Source organism: Rhineura floridana, chromosome 14 (genome assembly GCF_030035675.1).
Source record: "Rhineura floridana isolate rRhiFlo1 chromosome 14, rRhiFlo1.hap2, whole genome shotgun sequence".
NCBI lineage: Eukaryota > Metazoa > Chordata > Lepidosauria > Squamata > Rhineuridae > Rhineura > Rhineura floridana.
In genome coordinates, this window is record NC_084493.1 from 38,410,618 (window position 1) to 38,435,281 (window position 24,664).

Here is a 24,664-nt window from a genome sequence, read left to right on the forward strand (position 1 = left end):
TCTTGGAGGAGAACATGAATGAAACACAGGGAAGCCCCGGGAGGAGCTCCTATTCCTTCCAATGAGGAAGGAATGCCACATGCTGGTGGCATGTGACCAATCAGAGGGATCTAGAGGGTTGTCAGTAACCTTAATGTCCCGTCCCCCGCAAGCCAGAGCCAGCCAATGTAGAATCCCACCTCCCACCCCACTGCCCAAGTACCTGCTCTCTGCACCTGCTGATCCTTTCAGACAAGATATCCGAATTGTTCCGTTCCTCTTCAAGCTCGAATTCCAGCTGGGACATCTTGTCCTAAAAAGGGACGACACGACATTGGCTCAATGCAAAAGGGTGCCCACGATGGGACTCCTTCACCACAACACGAGGCCAAGCGGGAACAGAATGTGGTTGGACCGCAGCCCTTCCAAGTGCTGTGGGACTCCGACTCCCATCAGCCCCAGCAAACATGGTTCACAGCCAGGGAAGAGGATGGGAGTTGTAGACCTCCCCCCGGTTCCCATCCCTGGTTTAGCCTGACCTTCACGCATCAAGGAGCCAGCAACTATTCACAGCCAAAAACAATTCTCTGGGGCAGTTTCTTAGGGCAACTAGGATTTCCTGAGCCACAGCCCCACATCTTACGCATGCCACAGAGAAGGGACCGGGGGAAAAGAGCAGCTTCACAATTCCCTTTCCTGTGGGCTGCAGACACAAAAAAGGGACAGAGCTGCAAGTCCCATAAACATAGTTTAACTGCATGTCATGTTTTTATGGCTGCTTAGGTAATTCCTTTTTCCCCCTATCATCACTTTTTTAATTGTCTTTTTGTAAAACTGCCTTGGAAAGAGAATTTGATAGGCAACACAGGCGGGCCCCGCTTATACGGCAGGTTCCGTTCCGGACTGCCGCCGAAAAGCAGAAACCGCTGAAAAGCGGAACCCATAGACAATAATGGTGCGTGTTGCGCAAAAATGACGCGAAAATGGCGCGCAACGAGAAAAAACGCCGTAAAAGCGGAACAAGTGCCTTAAAGCAGGGACTTTCCGCATTTGCGCAACACCGCATTAGAGGAACGCCAAAAAGCGAAGTGCCGTAAAGCGGGGGCCCCTATATAGAAATATTTGGAAAGAACAAATAAAACAGGACTGGGCTAAATGCACAAATGTTCAGATGCAACATTTGTTGCAGTGCAGGGGAAGCATAGTGCAATTTGAAACATGTGCCCCATGAGCCCTTGCTACTCGCGTGTGTGTGTGCGCGCGCATGTGCTGTGTCCCAGCACCAAACAACCTCTGTTCTCTGTCATGTGACATCTGGGCGATTTGTCAGAACATTGCCTCTCAGAGACGGTATTATTTATTATTATTTATCATTTATTAATTACATTTCTACCCCGCCTAACTTTTCATGCTAGAAACCCAAGGCGGCTTACATATGGTTCCCAGGCGGTCTCCCATCCAGGCACTGACCAGACCTGACCCTGCTTAGCTTCAGCGGGGAGCTGGCCTCATGTGCCTTCAGACCATAGCCCATGGGACCTGGGTATGAAACCAGAGTGCAGGCAGCAAGGAAACGCACAAGAGAGGGCCACGGAAAGAAGCGGTGCTGCAAGGGACAGAGCAAGAATGATGTAACTCAGGAGAAAGGGACGTAGCCAAAGTGGGCCTCATCCACCCTTGGTGATGCTCATGGCATCTGAAGCTATGACACTGGCCCCCGGGGCCTTGCTGGGGTCAGTCTGCCTCCCCCTTGAGCCCATCTTCATGGCTGAGCCTGAAAAAATCACTCCGCTCTCTCCACCCCACCTCTTGTTCATCTCTTCTACCTCCATGATCTTGGTTTGTCTTGCTCGGTCTTCTTTCAAGTGGTTTTTGGCATCCAGTTCATATTCCAGGGCTTTCACAGTCTGTTCTAGAAGTTGAGTTTTTGTACTAGCCTCGTCTTGGGCTCTCTGGTGATCCCGTAATTCTTCCTCCATAAAACGCACCTGAAACAAAAAGAAACCCCTCTGGAAAGGAGGCAATCGCTAGTCTGGTCTGTTGCAAACAGACAGACAGATGTAGAACCAAAAACAAAAAACCCATCTTGCATTTTGCAAGTACAGATCCATGGGCCCAACTGCTATTGGAAATCCAGCTTCCCTCAATCCAAGCCTAATTCAAAGGTCATAAAATAAATCATTCAGAGCATGATAAAAACAAAACAGCGCATCTGACCTTCCATGCTACAGCAGGATAACAGGACATCATAAAAAAGTGAAATGCTACATATACTTATAATTTAACTCAGTACTTCAATCCAAAGTTAGAACTAGTTGGTACCTGGCTTTTTTTCACCATTTTCACTGAATCATGCTGGCAGTTATCCATTTGGGATTCAGCCCATTTCTTTTTAATAGACAAAACTGCAACTAGGAAGCTGCAGTTCAAATACGATCCCCGAATGAAAGGTGGGAAGGGCCAGTGAAACGCCACAAGGCCTATAGCCCATCCCTTCCACAAATCAGCTGGCCCTCTGCTGGAGGATTGGCCTGGCGTGGGAAGCAACTCCATCTTGGAGTAAACTGTTCTGAAACTTCACCTGCCCACTTAACCACTTTGGAGTACCCACCCCAGTTTGAGAGGAGGAAAGAGCGTCTTGAGACATGGACAGAGAGAACAAAGAAGGGAACTGGACACTGAAAGACAACAGACAGACAGACAGACAAATAACATGGTTCTCTTTTCCTGAGCTAGGCATCCATGGCCACGTTATTTATTTATTTATTTATTTTATTAAATTTCTATACCGCCCCATAGCCGAAGCTCTCTGGGCGGTGTACAAATGGCCCTGCCCATTCCAGAAAGTAAACGGAAAAAAAAGCATTCCAGCAGGATGCAAGCTGGTCTGAGACATTTGTGAAACTGACTTCTTGAGACAACCTTCCCCAAGCTGGTGCCCTCCAGATTTTTCGGACTAAAACTCCCATCAACCTCAGCCAGCACAGCCTGCTCGGGTTATGGGAGTTGTAGTCCAAAACATCTGTAGGGCACCAGCTTGGGGAAGGCTGTCTTAAGGGAACAAGAACATGAGGGGAGGAAACACAAAACAAAGGGTCAACAATAGTTTTGGGCAAAGGGACAAAATCTGGAAGCAGCAGCTGGTCTAGTCAGCCAAGAGACAAGTGCTGCCTGGTACGACGAGTTGCTTCTAGGGTTGTGCTCTGTGCTCTTGGACAGACTTTCACAAGAGTGATCTTGTGAGCACCTCATACGGACACGTGATTTGAATATGGCTCCACTTCCTGTTCCGAGTTTGGGATCCCGGATTTCCACTAGTTCCTGTTCATGGAGTATGTAGAACAGTCATCTCCATGTAATGTGTGCATGTGGAGTCACTGAGACTGTGGCTTATGAAACAGGCCAATCCACAAACAAAGCCTGTTAAGTCAGAACTCACATTTCTCAACAGTTGTCTCAATGATCTGGAGTAATTTTTTTCCAACCACAAGATGGCAGCATGCCAATGGCTTTTTGGGGAGACACGTACGGGGTGGTGGGTGTGCTCAGTCATAAAAATATACCCTTACATACCCAGTCGATCACTGTGCTCTGCAGTGAGGGCCTCCTGCAGATACCATCTTATCAGGAGGTCCGTTCTGCACAACATAGGAAGCGGACCTTTAGTGTGACAGCACCTACCCTGTGGAATTCCCTCCCCTTAAATATTAGACAGGCACCATCTCTGCTATATTTTCGGTGCCTATTGAAGACCTTCCTCTTTCAACAAGCCTTTTAAGACCTATCCCAGTCTGCGTCTGTGTTGGAATTGCTTTTAATATGTTCTTAAACCTTCTTTTAAAAAATGTTTTTAATCTTAGATGTTTTGAAAGCTTTTTTTAAGAAACGTTTTTGAAGATGTTTTTGTTTTGATGTGTTTTAAAGTTTGTCTTATGATGTTTTAATGTTTTTGGTGCTTTAATTTGCCGCCCTGGGCTCCTGCTGGGAGGAAAGGCGGGATATAAATTAAACAACAACAACAACAATAATAATGAAAATAAAAGCATTCTTTTATGCACTCTGCTTATAGGGTCAGTTCTCCATTTTCTGTAAAATGTTCCTGCTTCTCCCAGCTTCCGTCCACCCCTCCCTCTTGACCACGGTGGGTCAAGGACACTTGCCAGTAAGGCAAAATGGTACGGCAAAACAGGACACTTGCCAGTAAGGACTTTGACAGGCTGAAAGAACCAGGTGAGTAATGCTCTTTGGGATTTCACTCTCTGCCCCTCCCCCAGCCCCAGGAGCAAAGATCCACTGGGTCCCCGAGAATCAGGATGATTCTTCTCGCTTGAGGAGCTGTTACCTCCTCCTGCATCTTGAGCACTGCCAGGCGGGCCTTTTCTAGCTCCACGTTTTTGTCTTTCAACTGTCTGTGTGTCTCGGCAAGTTCCCGGCGATTCTTCTCCTGATATTCATCAAGCTGGTTCTGGAGTTCTAGTGTCGATGTCTGCGAAGCCTCAACAATCTCTGCCATCTAGCAGGAAGGAAAGCAAACCTATGAGGAGATGGAAGCATTCAAAAAATTCCCAGAACCGGCCCACATCATCCCCGCTACACAGTTGCATTTCCAAAAGCTGTAGGAGCAATGCAGAAGCCCAGCAAGCAAGTACCAAGCCGATCATTTCTCAGCTTGTGTTGCTCACAAATTATATTATGAGGCAGGGGCAGGGAACACCTCTGGCTCTCTAGGTGCTGCTGGGCCCCAACTCCCAGCACCTCTGGCACCCAGCACGGCCCATGGCCAAGGGTGCTAGGCCCTGCAAGCGAACAGCATCTGGAAGCCACCAGGGTCCTCGCCTCGGCATGCCAAAGTCACTGAAAGGTGTTGGTACTAGCAACACAATGGCCACTTAAACTGTGGGGGCTTGGCCTAACTGTCTTCCCTCAGACTTCAAAGCCTGCAGCTGCTGCTGACATTGGTCATTAGGCCTCTAAGGGGAGTCACCTTCCGCTTTAAGAGCAACGGAGTCTTGCAGAGTTGGGGACTGTTGGCACATCTGGGCAGAAACAGTTCAGTTCTATTTTATTGTTCTCTCTGCCAGATGCGGGATATATCTTGCCACAAAGTGAACCATTTCCAGGCATTTCGGTAGCCTCCCCTGCCCTTCTGGGGGCAGTCTTTTTCTCTCTCTCTCTCTGTTATTTTTTTTTTTTTTTTTAAAAACGGGTTTTCAGCTGAAAAGTAAGGTAAAAACAAAGAAAAAGAAAAATTAAAGCTACCATAAATTACAGGCAGTGCTAGTGATTCCTCCTGTTTTAAGGGCTGGTTGCTTGTGCATGCGTGTGTGTGTGGGGCCGCTACTGCTTCTGGCCTGGAAGACAAGTGCTAGAATCTAAAACAGGACTGGAAACTCCACCTGACTGGTCTTAACTCACAAAACAGGACAAAGGACGTTAGGCAAGTACTTCATCAGTCAAGACTGTCAGTTTCAATTCTCTCCGTTTCTCATATTCCTAGTCCTAAATTCAGTTCTCCAGGTTTCTCCAGCAATATGCAACTTTAAAAAAAAATAATCCTCATGAAAATTCTTCAGCATTATAATATGCGTTTCTCCTAATAAACACATTTTTGAATGCAGTTTTGACTATTGTACATATTTTTGCAAGCAATTACTTCTCATGAAATGAATTGTGTATGCTATTTTCACAAAACATATCATATCTCCCCTCAGTCTTCTCTTCTTAAAGTTAAACATGCCCAGTTCTTTCAGTCTCTCCTCATAGAGCTTTGTTTCCAGCCCCCTGATCATCCTCATTCATTCATTCATAAGAACATAAGAAGAGCCTGCTGGATCAGGCCAGTGGCCCATCTAGTCCAGCATCCTGTTCTCACAGTGGCCAACCAGGTGCCTGGGGGAAGCCCGCAAGCAGGACCCGAGTGCAAGAACACTCTCCCCTCCTGAGGCTTCCGGCAACTGGTTTTCAGAAGCATGCTGCCTCTGACTAGGGTGGCAGAGCACAGCCATCACGGCTAGTAGCCATTGATAGCCCTGTCCTCCATGAATTTGTCTAATCTTCTTTTAAAGCCATCCAAGCTGGTGGCCATCACTGCGTCTTGTGGGAGCAAATTCCATAGTTTAACTATGCGCTGAGTAAAGAAGTACTTCCTTTTGTCTGTCCTGAATCTTCCAACATTCAGCTTCTTTGAATGTCCACGAGTTCTAGTATTATGAGAGAGGGAGAAGAACTTTTCTCTATCCACTTTCTCAATGCCATGCATCATTTTATACACTTCTATCGTCTCCTCTGACCCGCCTTTTCTCTAAACTAAAAAGCCCCAAATGCTGCAACCTTTCCTCGTAAGGGAGTCGCTCCATCCCCTTGATCATTCTGGTTGCCCTCTTCTGAACCTTTTCCAACTCTATAATATCCTTTTTGAGACGAGGCGACCAGAACTGTACACAGTATTCCAAATGCGGCCGCACCATAGATTTATACAACGGCATTATGATATCACCTGTTTTATTTTCAATACCTTTCCTAATGATTGCTAGCATGGAATTTGCCTTTTTCACAGCTGCCGCACACTGGGTCGACATTTTCATCGTGCTGTCCACTACAACCCTGAGGTCTCTCTCCTGGTCGGTCACCGCCAGTTCAGACCCCATGAGCGTATATGTGAAATTAAGATTGTTTGCTCCAATATGCATAATTTTACACTTGTTTATATTGAATTGCATTTGCCATTCTTCTGCCCATTCACTCAGTTTGGAGAGGTCTTTTTGGAGCTCTTCGCAATCCCTTTTTGTTTTAACAACCCTGAACAATTTAGTGTCGTCAGCAAACTTGGCCACTTCACTGCTCACTCCTAATTCTAGGTCATTAATGAACAAGTTGAAAAGTACAGGTCCCAATACCGATCCTTGAGGGACTCCACTTTCTACAGCCCTCCATTGGGTGAACTGTCCGTTTATTCCTACTCTCTGCTTTCTGCTTCTTAACCAATTCCTTATCCACAAGAGGACCTCTCCTCTTATTCCATGACTGCTAAGCTTCCTCAGAAGCCTTTGGTGAGGTACCTTGTCAAACGCTTTTTGAAAGTCTAAGTACACTATGTCCACTGGATCACCTCTATCTATATGCTTGTTGACACTCTCAAAGAATTCTAATAGGATACTGAGACAGGACTTTCCCTTGCAGAAGCCATGCTGGCTCTGCTTCAGCAAGGCTTGTTCTTCTATGTGCTTAGTTAATCTAGCTTTAATAATACTTTCTACCAGTTTTCCAGGGACAGAAGTTAAGCTAACTGGCCTGTAATTTCCGGGATCCCCTCTGGATCCCTTTTTGAAGATTGGCGTTACATTTGCCACTTTCCAGTCCTCAGACACGGAGGAGGACCCAAGGGACAAGTTACATATTTTAGTTAGCAGATCAGCAATTTCACATTTGAGTTCTTTGAGAACTCTCGGGTGGATGCCATCCGGGCCCGGTGATTTGTCAGTTTTTATATTGTCCATTAAGCTTAGAACTTCCTCTCTTGTTACCACTATTTGTCTCAGTTCCTCAGAATCCCTTCCTGCAAATGTTAGTTCAGGTTCAGGGATCTGCCCTATATCTTCCACTGTGAAGACAGATGCAAAGAATTCATTTAGCTTCTCTGCAATCTCCTTATCGTTCTTTAGTACACCTTTGACTCCCTTATCATCCAAGGGTCCATTAGATTTAATGATTCATTGATTTATATCCTGCCCTTTCTCCCAGTAGGAGCCCATTGCCCTTCTCTGAACCTGTTCCAGAGCATCCTTAAAAGTGTGGTGTCCAGAACTGGACGCAGTAGTCAAGATGAGGCCTAACCAATAAATAAATAAATAAATAAATTAAAATAACCAATGCTGAATAGAGGGGAACTAGTACTTCACATGATTTGGAATCTATACTTCTGTTAATGCAGCCTAAAATAGTGTTTGCCTTTTTTGCAGCCATATCACACTGTTGGCTCATATTTAGCTTGCGATCAACAACACCAAGAGCCTTCTCATATGTAGTATTGCTGAGCCAAGTATCAAGCATGCTAAGCCATGTGACATATGGGAAGACGAAACAATCTATACCAATGATTTCAACACTTTTCCCCATGGACCACTAGAATATTTTTGAGGGTCTTGGCAGGCCACTTAATGATGCTTCTGCCTGTTATGGCAATTGTAATGCAGCTGTAGGATTTTTAAAGTGAAATTTTACAGACACTCTGTGTACCACCTGAATGACATTTGTGGACCACCGGTAGTACATGGACCACAGTTTGGGAAACCTTGATCTGTACTATGGCCAAAAGCTGATTTGATTCAGTCCAAGCTTGTCAAATTCAGAATATGGCACATCAGCCCTCAAGTCTTCCCACAAATACATCTGATGCCTCTGAGCCGGAGTCCACAAACATTTTGGGGGAAAACATTGGTGCTCCCACTTATGTCATTTCCCCCCATACAATTCCTCCTAAGAATGACTGAACATCATCAAGCCCTGTCACACAGAAAACAAAATTAAAGCCTCTAATTGTCTAATTTTCATTTCAGTGGGTTTAGGTTCTCTTGTGGGTACCAGGAAAAGCTTTGTGGGATACACGTGTGTCCATGGGTGCCATGGTGGGAACCCCAGCCTCAGTTGAAAAGGATTCTTTGCATCAGAAAACTGGAAAAAGTCTGAACATAATAAATCCAACAAAATTACTCAAACTGAGACAAGCCACAAACTCCTTGAGTGCACACACAGTCTTTGGATTTCCAATATTTTCTATCGCCAAATTGCAGTTATTGGCTCTGAATGATCTCTATGGCAAATTCAAAAAAAGGTTGTGTTTCTGGGGGTCTTCTCTAACTCTGCCAACATTGTCATTGCTCTCCAGTCTTTGCCAAGAAGATTAGCAACCCTAATTCCTTGTCTGATGCTCACTGTGGCTTTGTAGTCATAGGATCACAGTTGGGCCTATAAGGCCATCGAGTCCAACCCCCTGCTCAATGCAGGAATTTATTTTATTTATTTATTTATTTTATTACATTTTTAAACCGCCCTATAGCAATAAGCTCCCAGGGCGGTGTACAGCATAATAAAACAGGTTAAAATACAAGTGGATGTAAATACAATACACAATAAAACATAATTTAAAAATTTTCAAATTTAAATTCAAGTTTTAAAATTTTTAAAATGCCTGGGCAAAGAGGTAGGTCTTTACCTGGCGCTGAAAAGATAACAGAGATGGCGCCAGGCATATCACATCAGGGAGGGCATTCCATAATTAGGGGGCCACCACTGAGAAGGCCCTAGCTCTAGTCATCATTCTCCGTGCCTCCCTATGTGTTGGGACACAGAGAATGCAAATTAAAGCATGCCCGACAGGTGGCTGTCCAGCTGCCTCTTGAATGCCTCCAGTGTTGGAGAGCCCACCATCTCCCTAGGACAGTGGTTCCATTGTTGTACTGCACTAACAGTTATGAAGTCTCTCCTGATGTTCAGACGAAATCTGTCTTCCTTAACTTGAGCCCATTATTCCATGTCCTGCACTCTGGGACAATCGAGAAGAGATCCTGGCCCTCCTCTGTGTGGCAACCTTTCAAGTACTTGAAGAGTGCTACCATATCTCCCCTCAGTCTTCTCTTCTCAAGAGTAAACATGCCTGATAGGGCTTTGTTTCCAGTCCCCTGATCATCCTTGTTGTCCTCCTCTGAAACTGTTTCAGTTTGTCTGCATCCTTCTTAAAGTGTGGTGTCCAGAACTGGACGCAGTACTCAAGATGAGGCCTAACCAGTGCTGAATAGAAAGGAACCAAGACTTCATGCAATTTGGAAACTATACTTTTGTTAATACAGCCTAAAATAGCATTTGCCTTTTTTGCAGCCATATCACACTGTTGGCTCATATTCAGTTTGTGATCAACAACAATCCCAAGATCCTTCTTGCATCTAGTATTGCTGAGCCAAGTATCCCCCATCTTATAACTGTGCGTTTGGTTTCTTTTTCCTAGGTGTAGAACTTTGCACTTATCCCTGTTAAATTTTATTCTGTTGTTTTCAGCCTAATGCTCCAGCCTGTCAAGAAGCCTTTGAATTTTGTTTCTGTCTTCCAGGGTATTAGCTATCTCTCCCAATTTTATATCATCTGCAAATTTGATAAGCATTCCCTGCACCTCCTCATCCAAGTCATTAATAAAAAATGTTGAAGAGCACTGGGCCCAGGATTGAGCCCTGAGGTACCTCACTTGTTACCTCTCCCCAGTTTGCGAAGGAACCATTGATAAGCACTCTTTGAGTACTATTCTGTAGCCAGCTGTGGATCCACCTGATAGTTGTTCCATCCAGCCCACATTTAGCTAGCTTGCTAATCAGAATATCATGAGGCACTATGTCACTTTTCTGAAGTCGAGATATATGATGTCCACAGCATTCCCACAGTCTACCAGGGAGGTCACCCAATCAAAAAATGAGGTAAGATTACTCTGCCAGGATTTGTTCTTGACAAATACATGTTGGCTTCTAGTAATCACTGCCTTGTTTTCAAGGTGCTCACAGACTGACCATTTTAAATTTTCTGCTCTAGGATTTTCCCAGAGATTGATGTCTGGCTTACTGGTCTGTAGTTCCCAGGTTCCTCCTTTTTGCCCTTTTTGAAGATAGGGACAACATTAGCCCTCCTCGAGTCATCCGGCACTTCACACATCCTCCATGATTTCACAAAGATAATAGACAGTGGTTCCAAGAGTTCTTCAACCAGTTCCTTCATTAATCTAGGATGCAGTTCATTGGGCCCTGGAGATTTGAACTTGTTCAAAGTAATTAGGTATTCCTTGATGACTTGTCTATCAATCTCGCTGCAATCCTGCCCCCTCAACTTCACATTTGCCAGGACGGTCACAGACCATCTTTTGGGAGAAGACTGATCCAAAGTAGGAGAGAGCACTTCTGCCTTTTCTTTGTCATCTGTTATCATTTTCCCATCCTCACTGAGTAGCTGTATCACCATTTCCTTTCTCTGTCTTTCACTATGGATGTACCTGAAGAAAGCTTTTTTGTAGCGTTTGGCATCTCTCACTAACCTCAGCTCATTCTCACCTTTAGCCTTCCTGACGCCAACCCTGCAATTCCGTGCTATCTGTCTGTTCTCTTTGTGGTCTGGCCTTCCTTCCACTTCCTGAATGTGTCCCTTTTTATTTTTCAGGTCATCTCTAAGCTTTTTGTGAAGCCACATTGGCTCCTTCTGCTGTCTTCCCCCTTTTTTCCGTGTTGGAATTGTTTGCAATTGTGCCCTTGGAACTCCCACCCATCTTAGACTCCTTTTCTCATTAGGGTCACTTGGCATGGGACATTTCTTATCATTGTTCTGAGTTTATTTCTGGGTAAAAGGCAGGTTACTTATATTATACTGAACCATTTACAGAAGTCCTTTTCAAATCCATATTGGATTACACACTGCTTTAGAAAAGGCAGCTCCAACCTATCAAAGACTTTTTCAGGGTCTAAGCAAATACATAATGCAGAAAGTTGTGTTTATTAATGTAATTGATAGTATTTATCCTTCTGAAATTTGCTTCTAAATGATTTCCCTTTAACAAATCCCATGTGGTCTACATGGACTTATTTGGGGGAAATGTTGTTAATCGTTTGATTGTAGTAGCATTTTGTCGTCAAAATTTAACAGGCTTGAATGATGTTACATAAGAAAGGACAGGGAAGATGTATCGAAATTATTTTCTCTATTGCCTATTCTTGAGGTATGTTTCAAAACTGTATACTTCATGTATGAGACCAGTTAATGGTTCTGCTGCTATATCTGCAAATTCAGCAATGAAACCATCCAATTCTGGTGATTTCCTTATTTTAAGCTGTTTTATAGCTTGTTGCACTCAGTACTACGTAGCTTTTGTTCCATATAAAGTTTCCCTTCCAGAAGGTACATTGGCTGGAGCCATATATAGCCCTTAATTTCTTTTCGTTCTGGCGCTTGTGATTTTACAAGGTTTGATAGTAATTAAAAAAATTATACTATATTATTATTGTTATTATTATTGTCTCTCTCCTTGACTTAAATTCAGTACTTTATTTCCCCCCCTCTAAGTTTAAAGAACATTTCTAACCACTGTGCCACAAACCATGACAGCACAGGCGCTCTCCCAGCCACCTCGCTGGGAATGCCTGGCTCTCGGAAGGACCCCTTGCGGCAGCGACGAGAGCAGAGCAGAGAGCCTCATGAGACGGGCAGCAGCAGGAGTGCTGGGCGCCAATTCACTGCCTCTCCTTGCCTCATGAAAAGGCAAGTCATCACAGTGATGGCAATAATAATAATAAAATAATAACAACTCATTCTACATGTTTAAAGCTAACCCTTATAGTCACACTGTATACTGCTCTCAGCATACAAGCAGAAAAGTGGTTTTAACATTTTTACAAATGAATCCATAAATAATTATGTCAGGGGATGGAGCAGCAAAGAAGGGCTGTGGATTGACATGAAATGCTGGGGGGGGGGGACAGTTATTGTGGCTGATTCATGCTAAATCTGTGCTGTTTTTTCCTTTTAGAGATGGCTCTGATGTGCTTCTCTGGCTGTCTATGTGGCAACCAGCCCTGAGCCGCTGGATTAAAACAATACAACAACCAACACATTCTTCTTAAGTCTTGCTGGAGATAAATCACAAGGTTTTCTGATAGGAGTGCCTTTCAGGCTCCAGATGAAAAGCCATCACTTTCACGGATAAGAAACTCTTCCTGCAGTTCTCCTGTTTGTGCCCTAAAAGGTTCCGCTAGTCTTCCCTGGGTCCCAAACATTAAGTGTAAAGTTCACATTTCACTTCCATTTGCACCTCTCTTTCTTTCTGTCCTTTCCCCCCAACCATTTTCTACAATCTGGCCTTTTATTTTCTCTCCACACACCCCACCCCCGTCCTTGATATTTGATCTTCAGCCAGTTTGTACCTCCTTGTGTAACTTCTCAATGGTCTTGTCCAGTTGCCACCTCTCAGTCTCCAATTCCCTCTTCATTCTCTTTAACTGATCCTTCTGGTTGGCTTCATCTTTCAGCCGGTCAGTTAACTGTTGCTTCTCCTGGTTCAGCTGGTGGACGTCCCTCTGCATCCAGGGAAAAAGCCGTTTTGTCAGACGCTCTGCAGCAATTTTTGACCCAGTACACTAACATTCTCCCAAGAAATGAAAGAAAACATGAGAATAACGTACTGCGATAATCACCCCGTCCCTCCAACAATCAACAGAGTATGATATGCCTCAATCCCAGGAATGAGTAGATTTAACTGCATGGGATGACCCAACACCCATCCTCTAAAACAGTAGTTCCTAACCTTTTTTGGGGTCACAGACCCCTTTGAGAATCTGATGAAAGTTATGGGCCCCCATAAATAAATAAATACAATTAAGTTTATTGCATTGGAAATTGATGTGGTTTTTTTGCGCCCAGTTCACAGACCCCCTGAAACCCACCCACAGGTTAAGACCCCCTGCTCTAAAACATTATAGTTAGAACCAAATAATCCAGTACACTCACTAATTCCTTGGTCTAATAATGACATTTGGGAATCAGATGTGATCTCTTTACTTCTTTTTCTGCATTGCCACAGACTGAGCAATTAAACATTCTGGAGAAATTAAATAAAGTGGAAACTAAACTTTGAAGTTTCTCTGCAGTTTTTAGAACCTCATGAATTAGGGATGCTCCTTTACTCCTTTCTCTGGATCTCAAAAGGAACCAATTTTATTAACGAAAAATTAGAGTGTAGTTCTGGATCAAGGAGGAGTGTTGGACGTATTAAATGTTATGTATTATTGATGGAGGACCACCAAGGTGATGCTACAATCTTTTCCTGGAATGTTCATAGACTTTGAAACCCTATAAAACGTAGGTGAGTTTTGGATATGATCCATCACCGACAGCCCAGCACAGTGGGTCACTGGTATTCAGGTACATCTCCTGAAACACAGGCTTTTTGGTGAACAGGTCACTGCTTCAGGGTCAAGCAAGTCAAGAGGTGTGGCTGTGATTTCTCCACTTGCGGATGGCAAAAATGCAGAGGGTTGGTTTATATGTGGGAAGGGGACATTAGGACTTAAGCAGCTGACTGTAGCTTCTGTTTATAAACCTAATTCAAGACAATGGGCATTGGTAAAACGTGTTTTCCATCTACTGGATGTCTTCAAAGAGGGCAATGCCATATGTTGGCGGAACTGCAATGAGAAGGGGACTTATTGGCACCTCTGGTGGACTTGTCCAGGGGTGCACCTCTTTTGGAAACAAGTTGTGAAAGAGATTGGGGTAATTATTGGGGGGAAAGTAACACTGACCCCACACTGTGTTTATTGTCAATGTTTGAGGGGAGTGGTGTAACTAAGATGTGGAAAGAGCTAGTAATGTATTTAACATTTGTAGCACAATTGGTTATTTCACAGGTCTGGAAAGATTCATCGTGTGTTACTTTGGACAGAAGATATCCAAAGGCTTTGTTTATTGCCATTTCAGAAAAGCTGACCATCACTTCAAGACTCTCACAGGCCAGGCAGACCCAGAGGATTTTGTTGCAATTTGGTGGAAGTTTATTTTACACATGAACAAACACCGATTTGAGACTTTTATTCCATCAAAGTGTATTTGGCAGAATTTGTAATTTTCTGCTTTTTGTCCTTGCATCAGTTAGCTCAATGGAAGACCCTTGATACTACTAGATGTATCAGACCTACATTTTTAATTTTTTTACTGGGAGGAAGGGTGGGATATAAATTTAATAAATAAATAAATAATTAAAAAAAAGAAAAACGAAGACATTCTTTTCTTAGAAAGAAAAAAACAAGCATTCTGTCTGTACAAGAAGGGAATGCCTGATATAAATTCCCTAGAGCAGGGACCCGGCTTTTTAATGTTACTCTGAGGGCACAATCTGTATTTCAAAGGTTAAAGCCATGATAAGTAACGCACCACTATGCACAAACTACCTACAGAAGCACGCCAAGCATATGCCGGTGTCTGTGCACCAGGGAAATCCAAAGGCAATGTGCAAAAACAACAATGGCAGATGCAAGGCATTTATGCAAATGGGAGTTTGCTTCAAAACACACACACACACACACACACTAATAATAATAATAATAATAATAACAATAACAATGAACTATACTTAAATCCATACTCAGCCAATAGCAGAAAGCACCCCCCTCCTGCTTTACAAATGAGTAATCCTGATCAAACACCCCTCAGCACCTTGGTGAAGAAATATATTTGCAGCTGGCATCAAAAACAGGAGTGCCCACACAAGTGAAGCTGGCCCCTCTGGGCAGAAGGGTGACAGTCAGAATAGATAATACAAAGCATTTAAGGAGACCCCCACCAGGACAGCAGACATTTTTGCAGGTACCACCTGTGCATTTTCAACTATAGCTCCATCACTATGAGATCTAGAAATAATGATCTATATTTAAAATGAAAGCAGAGATTTGCAAGAATCTCTGTTTTCTGCAGCAGTCACCAGGTTATGCATAGAATTCTCTAAACAAGTGGAAGATAATCACGTTGGAAATGGCGATCTGGAGAACCCACATTTCTAGCATGCTGTTCTTCCATAGCTCGGGCCAGGAAGTTTGCCAGCTACCCTGGCCACAATGTTCACACCGAGCCTGGGGCAAATGAGACCCTCAAGTCAGCACAAGTCGGTCCAGGAGGGGACACTCTTGTGTCTCTGCCCCAACAACTCCCACACAGTCTCTTGCTGCTGGACAGTTGTGCACTATGATTTAAATAGGAGAAGAGGGCTAAACAGGTAGGCCTTCTCAGCAAAATGGACGTTGAGTGCTCCTAAAGAAAAATGGCCTAGCAAGCAGCGTAGAAGATAATCTGGTGTTAAAAGCTGCCACAGTGCTTTCCTGTGTATTTTTTTAAACTAGATTGTTAGCATGTTCCATTCCAAAACACTCCTAAAGCCCCAAGAATCCGTCTTTCACAGGCCATTTAACTTTACCATTTGTTTACACATCCTTGAAGAACAATCAACATGAACTCAGATCAGACAGAGATCGACAAGGCAGAGCAAATGCATTCTGCGCTGGAGGACAAAAATCACATGGCCTGCCTGTAGCCCAGACTAAGAAGTCACATGAGATGAAGCTGTGGGACGGCGGCAGCAGCAGCAGCAGCAGCTGCAGGAGGAGGCCTGGCCCATGCCAAAGCTCCCAAAACTAGGGGCCAAAGACCTCCGCTGGGCCTCCACCACAGTTCCCTCTGCAGCATTTCTGTTGCTGCACCGCTCACTTTTGTATAAGAGGTAAATCCTGCCCTGCACACAGACACAGGGGAGGAAACAACTTTGTAAGAACAAAATTATAGCTTGATAAAGCAAGTTGAAGTGATAAAAACACAGACAGTAAAAGGTGCCACTAGAACTTCTTTCTATGTCCCTGATGAGCAATGCTTGATCAAGTGAGAGAAAAGGAGCCTTCCATTGGTTAGCAAGATGCTGAGCAGGGGTGTAGTTGTCCAGGGTCGTGGGGTGTGTGTGTCTTAGACCCCTTACTTTTGGGGGGACAGGGTCCCAGCAGGGTCCCTATGTCTCTAGCATCCTATCAGCCAAACTGCATGAAAGGGGAGTGTGTTATCCACTGAGAAGAGTCTTCTAACTGCTTCCTTGTCCTTTCCTGCTGATTGAAGCCAATCGGAGTGCAAGGAGGTGAGTCGGCCACTGAGAAGACTCTTTTCAGTAGCGAACACTCTCCCTTTTCATGTTTATTGGCTCCTAAGGACATCTGTTGTTGTGGGAGAAGGCATTAACAAGGATCTCATTGTCAACCCAGCAGCAAAAAGGGGGCATGGCTATGACTATCATGAAGGGCCTCTGAACTGCTGAATCTGCTACTACAGCACTGATGCTGAGGTTTAGCAATAGTGGCAGGAAAGAGATCCTGCTTGTGAACCGCCAGCAAAAGCAGCAAAGGTCAGGAGGCAGAAGGCCAGGAGAGCACAAGGGGACAGAACAGGCCTCAGTGCAAATCTGCGGGTCACGCCTGCTCACATCAGGCATCAAAACAAGCTTTTTTCTCAGTTGTGTGATGTACTAATTCGTGAATCACACTGACAGACTTAAATATTACAAATACCACCAACCAAATCAGTCAAAGGGAGAGACGGAAGACAAAATCATATGTGGTCAAAGGAAGCCAGAAAGCTAAAAACACAAATCAGGGAGGGCATGACAGAGACTAGACTCAAAAGCTATCATCAAGAGGGAAGAAACAAATTACTGCTGGACCAGAAATCACAAAGGACCAGCCAACAAGTGCAAAGTTGTTACACTGAAGGCCCTTCACGTAAGGCAGCCCCACATTTTCTTTACCTGTGCATCCTCCAACTGGGCTTCCAAAAACGCTTTGGCTAATGCCAGCTTCTGGCCTTCCTCTTCCACATGTAGCAGGACCTCTTCCAAGCGCTGCTTTTCTTTCTGCCATAAAAGACGAGGTCATATTTGAAAAAACTGGGGCAGCACTCTCCCCATGTTGCCTCTCCAAAGATCCAACATCTCAAACCGCCCTCCACCTCTCCCCACACTGGACCTTCAAAGCTTCTGCCCCTTACAACAATGTCTATGCATTCACCTACAGTTTCGCTCTAGAGGAGCATGACCTCCGTGGGGCACCAGTGCTGTTTTTTTGTTTTTGTTTTTTGCCCAACCCCTCAACCTCCCCCCCCCAAGTCAGGGATGGAACCTGGGACCTTCTGCATGCAAAGCAGACACTCCACCACTGACTACAGCCCTTTCCCAGGCATTTTACCAACACCACTGGAAGCCCTTCCGCAACACCACTGCCATCAGAAGTCAGGTGTGAGGTGATGAGACGGAGGGAGGGAGAGCACAGGTGCCACATACTTAGAAGCCTGCCTATGAGAAGCTTTCCTGGAGTCAGTGGGGATGTTACTTTGGTGACAGGCAAAGGCTTTTTCATTTGGCCAGACAGTTCAGCATGTGGACTAGCTAGTTCTCATGTTTTTATGCCTTCTGTTGATTATGGCCTGCTACTTTTGTGACCTTATTGGGTTTTTTTGTTTATTTCCATAGGCCTTTCTATTCAATTTACTGTGTCCTCCAGTTTGGTTCAAAATTTAAAATCCATTAAATACGAAGACAATCAACAATATGTGTATATATAGCAGCACAACACTAATTTTAAAGTTTCCATCTTTTGAGGCTTTTTAAAATTATTGTGTTGGTTTCTGCTGGTTTTAAGTGGATGCCAAGTCTTGTGCAGAATGGAGGGAGATCTTCTATATTGACCAAATAAAGCAACTATAAACCAAGCAGGACTTCCTTGCAGATACATGCTGGTTGGGGCTGATGGGAGCTGTAGTCCAAAAGATCTGGAGGGCACCAGGTTGGTGAAGGCTTCCCTAAACCCTCCCGCTTGCACCTTTACTATGGCTGAGCATTCAAACCCCCAAGGAGGATCTCTGGATGCACAGCCCGTTTGTGGTGGGCTGTGCATCGCTGCTCACCTCACGGTTCCCGATTCTTTCTTCCACTTTTTCTCCTTCCCTCCTCAAGCTCCCCAGCATTTCCTGGAGTCCTTCCCTTTGCTTCTCTAGCTCCGCAAGGGCTCCCTTCAGTTGCTGGCTCTGCTCTGTCATCTCTGCCGCTTGATCTTCGGCAGTCCGTTGCATCTTTTCAGCCACAGCCTTGGCACTGGACAGTGCAGCCACTTTCTGGAAGCACAGCATAGGTGGTAGTGTTAAGGATTGTGATTTGGGCTGCAACATCAGACAATGGACTGCTACTGGGTGTTTTATTCCTCAACTCCACACATACCCCCTGTACTGTACTGTACATGGCCAGTGCACCCATTTAGAAGTCACCCTGGGGGACCCCTGGGGAGGTGTTGGTGGAGTGGCTCTGGATTGAAAGCAAAAGCTTCCCTTGCTGATGGCTTTACACAATATGAGCAATTTGCTCAAGAAGGAGGCATCCCGGACATTTAAGAAAGAGAAGCACAGAGAACTTGCTGTCATTACAAAGGAGGCAGGAGGTGGCTGAACCCTCTCAGCGGGTTGCTGGTAGAGGCTCTGTCACCTGCCTGGATTTTGTTGATGTATTTGCTTAACATGTGAGTATGGAGCTAGCAGATGGCTAAGAAGGTGCCCTGAGCTTTAAAATGCAATTTCATCATAATGCTTCAAGTACCTCTTTGGCAAGAAATGCTTCACTTGAGCCTCAGCCAAAACTCCAACTAGGCAGATCTAAACCAGGAGAGTCCATGGTTTTTACCTGCTTCTATGGTTAATCGCATGGACCATCTGACAGGGAACAGGAAGTGACCACCCCCCCATGTGACAAGGCTTTGCACTTCTGAGTTGCTGCAGGTCTACAACAATCTACAAGACAGCAACTTCTCTGGGCCCCACTAGCACTGGAGGCTGGTCTGTTGGGGCACAGCCCTCCCAATGAGATATCAAGCCATTTAAAAAACAACAACCCCCAAATCCTCAAAGCCACACACCCTTTCTTGTTCCACACACATCTTGTGCTTCTATTTGAACTCAGAGAAGCTCTGCACACATTTCTGTCCATCTGCTCTTCTCTGGCCCATCAGCTCTCTGCACCACTCAGCCAATCCTAATGCAAAGCACAGCTAGGCTTGCTTGCCAGCCCTCCTAGGGAGGCCCCTACTCCATCTGCCGCAATGAGGCCGCTCTAACACAGCCACTGCAGCAAGTTAGGGAGGAGTCTAGGCTGCTGCAAGAGCAGCCCACTTGCTAGTCAGCCGATATGCCGCCCGGGGCTCCTACTGGGAGGAAGAAATGGACATGGACTGCCTTCAAGTCAATCCCTAAACCCTCTAGCTTGCACCTTTACTATGGCTGAGCATTCAAACCCCAAGGAGGATATGAATAGGGTTTTCATGGTAAGCAGTGTTCAGAGGGGGTTTACCTCCCCTGGATCGTCACCTTGTAGCGGTGAGTGGGCTTGCGTGTTCCAATGAAGCGTGAGCGATGCCATCGGGAGTCATGTACTCCCAGCAGGGTCACCCATGGCAGTAAGGTCAAGGGAGAGGAACCAGACAAAGAACGATCCAAGAAAGTCCTCAACGGCAGAACAGGCGGAGGATAACAATGTGTATGTTACAACAGCTGTGAAGGCGGATGAAGGCTGCAGCAGATAAATGACTACCAATCATCATGGTACCCATGCCATTGGATCAAAGCCTTTTTCTGTCAAGATTGTGTGTTGATCGTCATGCACCGATCTCCCCACATAAAACGAATTCATGCACAGGCGTCTTCCATAACAAAAGTCCCATGGTGATTGGCAAATGGCAACGGGGGCAGGACTGTGAATCCAGAAGCCCCTAGTCATGGTCTGGTACATCAGCGGTGGATACAGATTCAGATGGATCCATTGTTAAAGACATATTTTGGAAGACAATCTTACTTGGTCACGAGTGATCACCAAGAAGAAGACCATTGCCTCCCTCTGAGGCTGAGAGGCAGTGACTGGCCCAAAGTCAGAGCGGGATATAAATCAGATCAATAAACAATAAATATATCAGAACCACACACTGGCTTTGAGCAGGCTCAGATATATCTAGACATATCAGTGAGAGGAGTGGTGGTAAACTACTCTTAAAACAGTTTTGTTTCCTCGTAGGCCGGACTGGGCCCTATTTATTGTAGGGGGTAGGGAAGGAAGAGGGGATTCTACTTGGTGGCAAACTGCAAACCTAAAAATGTTCGGCTGGCATAAGAATTGCTACCCAAATTTGCCTATCTTGCTTTTTCCTCCTCATTTCCCCCCCCCTTATATTGTGCCTATTAGACTGAATGCCATTTTTAAAAATTGCAAATGGCCTTGAGTGATTTGCCAGAATAGCTGTATACAACGGCTAGCTGGCAGTACAGACAGATGTATTGGGCAGGGCTGCCTCTGCAATTTGGTTTGTTCCGAGTTCTCACAATGGCGAGCACTGCTCATTAGCAAACACTCCAGAAAGTGGCCCTGCCTTTCCTTTGGCCTCGCATCAAAAGGACCCGCTGAGCCATAGAGCTCAGCAAATGCCAGGTGGAGGGCTCTCTGCCTTCACTCACCCAGTGCCTGAACCCACCACCTGCCAATCAAACCCTCCTCTCTGGGCACTTCTCGTGTGATGTCACGTGCCATCAACCTGGCACATGAGCTTAAAGTTGGAATCTCACCATGCAGGCAGCCCAGCCTTTGAGGTCCCCATGTGGGGAGGCATGCGAGAGAGAGAAATGGAGGCCCCAGAAAAAATGAACTCTCAGAGAGGGCACTCACATGGCAGGGACCAGAGGCTCTTTCGATGTATATGTTATATATTTTGCCATATGACTCTATACGAAGATGCCTGTGGCAGCTTTCCAGGCATTTGAAGAAGCTGGCACAGAGATGGTATTGTATTGTCAGTCCAAACCGTGTCTCCATTTCTGTAGAGCATTTCAAATTGAATGGATCAAACCAGAGCCGAGGAGGAGTGTGTGAGAGACAGCTCTCCACCCCCAAAGACCTTTGCATAAAGCTGAGACCATTTCGATGGAGAATGGCCCTCCCCCAGGGTCAAACCCTCAATGCCAAATCATCTCCGCTTGCCTGCCCCGTTCAGCTCCTCCTTCCTAGTGCTTCTGTAACTGAAAGCATCCTCAAGTGTTCCCTCCCTGCTCGCCCCCCAAACACATGTGAATGTATTTAGAATCACGAGGCTGACAGGTGGGGGAGGGTGGGGGGGGAGGGAAGTGGGGTGTGTGTGGGATTAAATCTGTCCCAGTCTACCCAAAGCTGTGTGACTTAATCACCAATCGCCACAGGTCTCCAGCGACCTTGGCAGCCATACAAAGGTTGCACTTTCACTCCAATGAGCTGCCCTTCAACAAGTCCTCCCATGCACTGGAGCACAACACATTTTTTTCCATCCACCACAGAAGAGGATGTCCAACTGCCCTCATCTTGACATCTTCTGAGCAAAGGACATAAAGATGAAATCCGAGGGAGATGAAGTTCACAGCTCAAGACTGAGTTGAAGGGGTATGTGCATGTATTTTTTTTAGTTTATATTTTGTGACATAGAAGGCATTGTACTGTGCACTTAAACACTCCTTGCTGAGCTCTCTCAATATCTACAGCTGATTTAAAGGGTTTACAACAAGAAATCCACAGAGAGGATCCAGTCTTCACCTCAACCACTTTTTAAATACCAATATCTATGTCCAAGCCTTCCATTTAAAAAAGACATACAAAATCAGAGGAAAATTTAGCAGAGTCCTGTGCTAAAAACTAGGAGAATAATTGAATACAAAATCATTGTCAAAAGAGAGCGTCCCTCAAATACTCCCCCCTCCCAGAGCTCAGTCTTCACTGCACAAGCCACAAGGCAGGTCAAAGGGCCTCATTCAGAGGACATCCCACAGTCCTAGCACAAAGACCCATCTTGCATGCCCACCATGTCCCTGGACCTCAAATAATGTGAGACACAGGATGAAGGGCCTTCGACGGCCATTGAAGGGTCCAGGTAAAAATCTGTGGGTGGACACAGTCCTACAAATATTCCTGTCCCAGGATTTAGGGCCTTAAAAAGTCAACACAAGCATTGTATGTTCAGTTCGGAAACAAATGGGAAGCAATGATGATGGTATAGGACTGGAGTAACATCTTGCCCGGTTAATTATCTGGCAGTTGCAGTTTTAATCTTATATTACAGCCCTAGAAATACAAGACCCCTTCCCGTTCTATACGTCAAAGGATTCGGGTTTTGACAATGCTATCTGTTTTCAAATATGCCACATATTTCAGATCCCAATATGTGGGCTCTTATTTAAAGGTCTAGTCGGAGTCTAGGGAAAGCTCCTCCCAAGGGTCCCAGCAGCCTTTGGGCCCACATACTTCTCCCCAACGCCCCCCATCGGGCATCCAGTAACGAAGCTCACCCAACCTCTGGTCTGTTCTGTTGTTGCTGGCTGTTGGGAGGTAGAGGGGCGAGGTGAGGGCAAGGTGGGCGCTGAGCAAATGCATCAACAGGAGCAGCGGATGCGCAAGCCCCCCGCCCCACAGTCCATTACTCTTGGGTCTTCATAGGGAACCTTGATAACTCACTTTTTCATTCCTCCCCTCCCCACTTCTTTCCTTCCTTTATCTCCTACATTATTGCTGCACTTTCCTTACAGCAGTGTTGAAAAAGAAATTGGGAAAAAATGTTTAATAAAAAGTATATGTTTTCCAAAATGTACCCTCGAGTAGAGTACGTTACAGCAGTCTAGCGTGGAGTTACTAGGCATGCATGAGGGTGGCCAGACCTATCTTCTCGACTCCAATTCATAAGAAGCTACCTTATCCAGAGTCAGACCCTTGGTGCATCTAGCCTAGTATTGCCTACACTGATTGGCAGCAGAGGCTCTCAGGGTTTCAGAAGAAGGTCTCTCCCAGCCCTGCTCAGAGTTGCTGCTGGGGACTGGACCCGACACCTTTTGCATGCAAAGCAGATACTCCGCCACTGGCTATGGCACTTCCCCACAGTTGTACACTAGCCTAAGCTGATAAAAGGTCCTGTCCACCACTGCCACCTGGGCGTTCCAGATCCAGGTGTGTCCCCCGCCCTCGCCCCTGGCCGCCACAAGCTGCAAATCCCTGGCTCAACCAATCCCTCAACAAACAAGACTCCCGCTTGATCTGGATTGAGCTCAAGGTATAAACAAGGTACACTTTTAAACATGACCAGTTGGAAGACTGCTTTTGGAATAACAGTGTGCATAAAGTAGACACACAATCTCACTTCCATGTCCCCTGTTCAGCCAGTTATTACAATACCTTTTCTATACAATGCATAGCACGTTGCTAAATGATATTTTACAATAAACAAACAATATAAAATTCTTCTCTGACGCTTCTTTTAAGTGACTATTCTTAGTTTTTTATTGTAAAGATGTATCTTTAAGATTGTGAACCCCTTGGGAGCCAATAAAAACAATGTATAAATATTTTTATAACTAAATAAATATGTTAAATGAATTTTTAAAACAAACAAAGAAACAAAAAGGGACTGTAACATTTAATCACCCTGAAAACCTCAAAAGCAGACACAAGTAATTCTAGTTCTGGGCTAAGCAAAGCCATGGCCAGTGTGTGTGTGTGTGTGTGTGTGTGTGTGTGTGTGTGTGTGCCTGATCCAGAGGACCCCCCTAAACGATCTTCACACACACAGAAAGCCCTTGGAATACAGCAGTAGCCAGGTTAAGCCAGGCCATCAATGCCCCTTGCTCAGGATGCCCCCAAATCCACCTGCAAAGTTGAGAAAGGCTACACAAGGTTTGATGTTTGTTTTGAACTAATGTTGTTTCACTGAATTTTCTCCATCCTTTGCCATTCAGTGACTCTTCCAAGGGTTAAAATGTGATTACTCAAGTCAACACGAAGCACATGACATAAGCCACAGAACTGGCTGGGTGACATTCCTACAGACAAAAGCCAGAATCACCTGCTCGCTTACCGAGATATGCTTAGAATATCTCAAGAACCTTAAGAAGGATCCTTCAAGGGTTGACCTGCCTGGCCTTGAATCCAAGCTATTTACTTGTGTGACGAACGCCATGTCTTTGCAACACTCACTGTGTGCCAAGGAGTAGTAGAAGGGGCCCTGTGGCCTCCTTTGCTCACCCCACAACATGCACAACACAT

At 45.2% G+C, this 24,664-nt stretch overlaps 1 protein-coding gene across 7 annotated transcripts in view; it reads right to left on the minus strand.

Moving 5' to 3' along the window:
* The window catches only part of CGNL1 (cingulin like 1), a 100,436-nt gene that overhangs the window by 22,467 nt on the left and 53,305 nt on the right, over positions 1-24,664 (minus strand). For 6 of the 7 annotated variants that reach the window (XM_061594877.1, XM_061594880.1, XM_061594876.1 and 3 more), the window contains exons 9-14: positions 18,487-18,693; positions 17,333-17,437; positions 12,924-13,076; positions 4,322-4,492; positions 1,806-1,967; positions 203-292 (exon numbers count right to left, since the gene is read on the minus strand). In XM_061594877.1, the coding sequence (XP_061450861.1) occupies positions 203-292; positions 1,806-1,967; positions 4,322-4,492; positions 12,924-13,076; positions 17,333-17,437; positions 18,487-18,693 (888 nt within the window). The remainder of the gene's footprint in view (positions 1-202; positions 293-1,805; positions 1,968-4,321; positions 4,493-12,923; positions 13,077-17,332; positions 17,438-18,486; positions 18,694-24,664) is intronic. The other variant, XM_061594882.1, reaches the window with a different exon arrangement.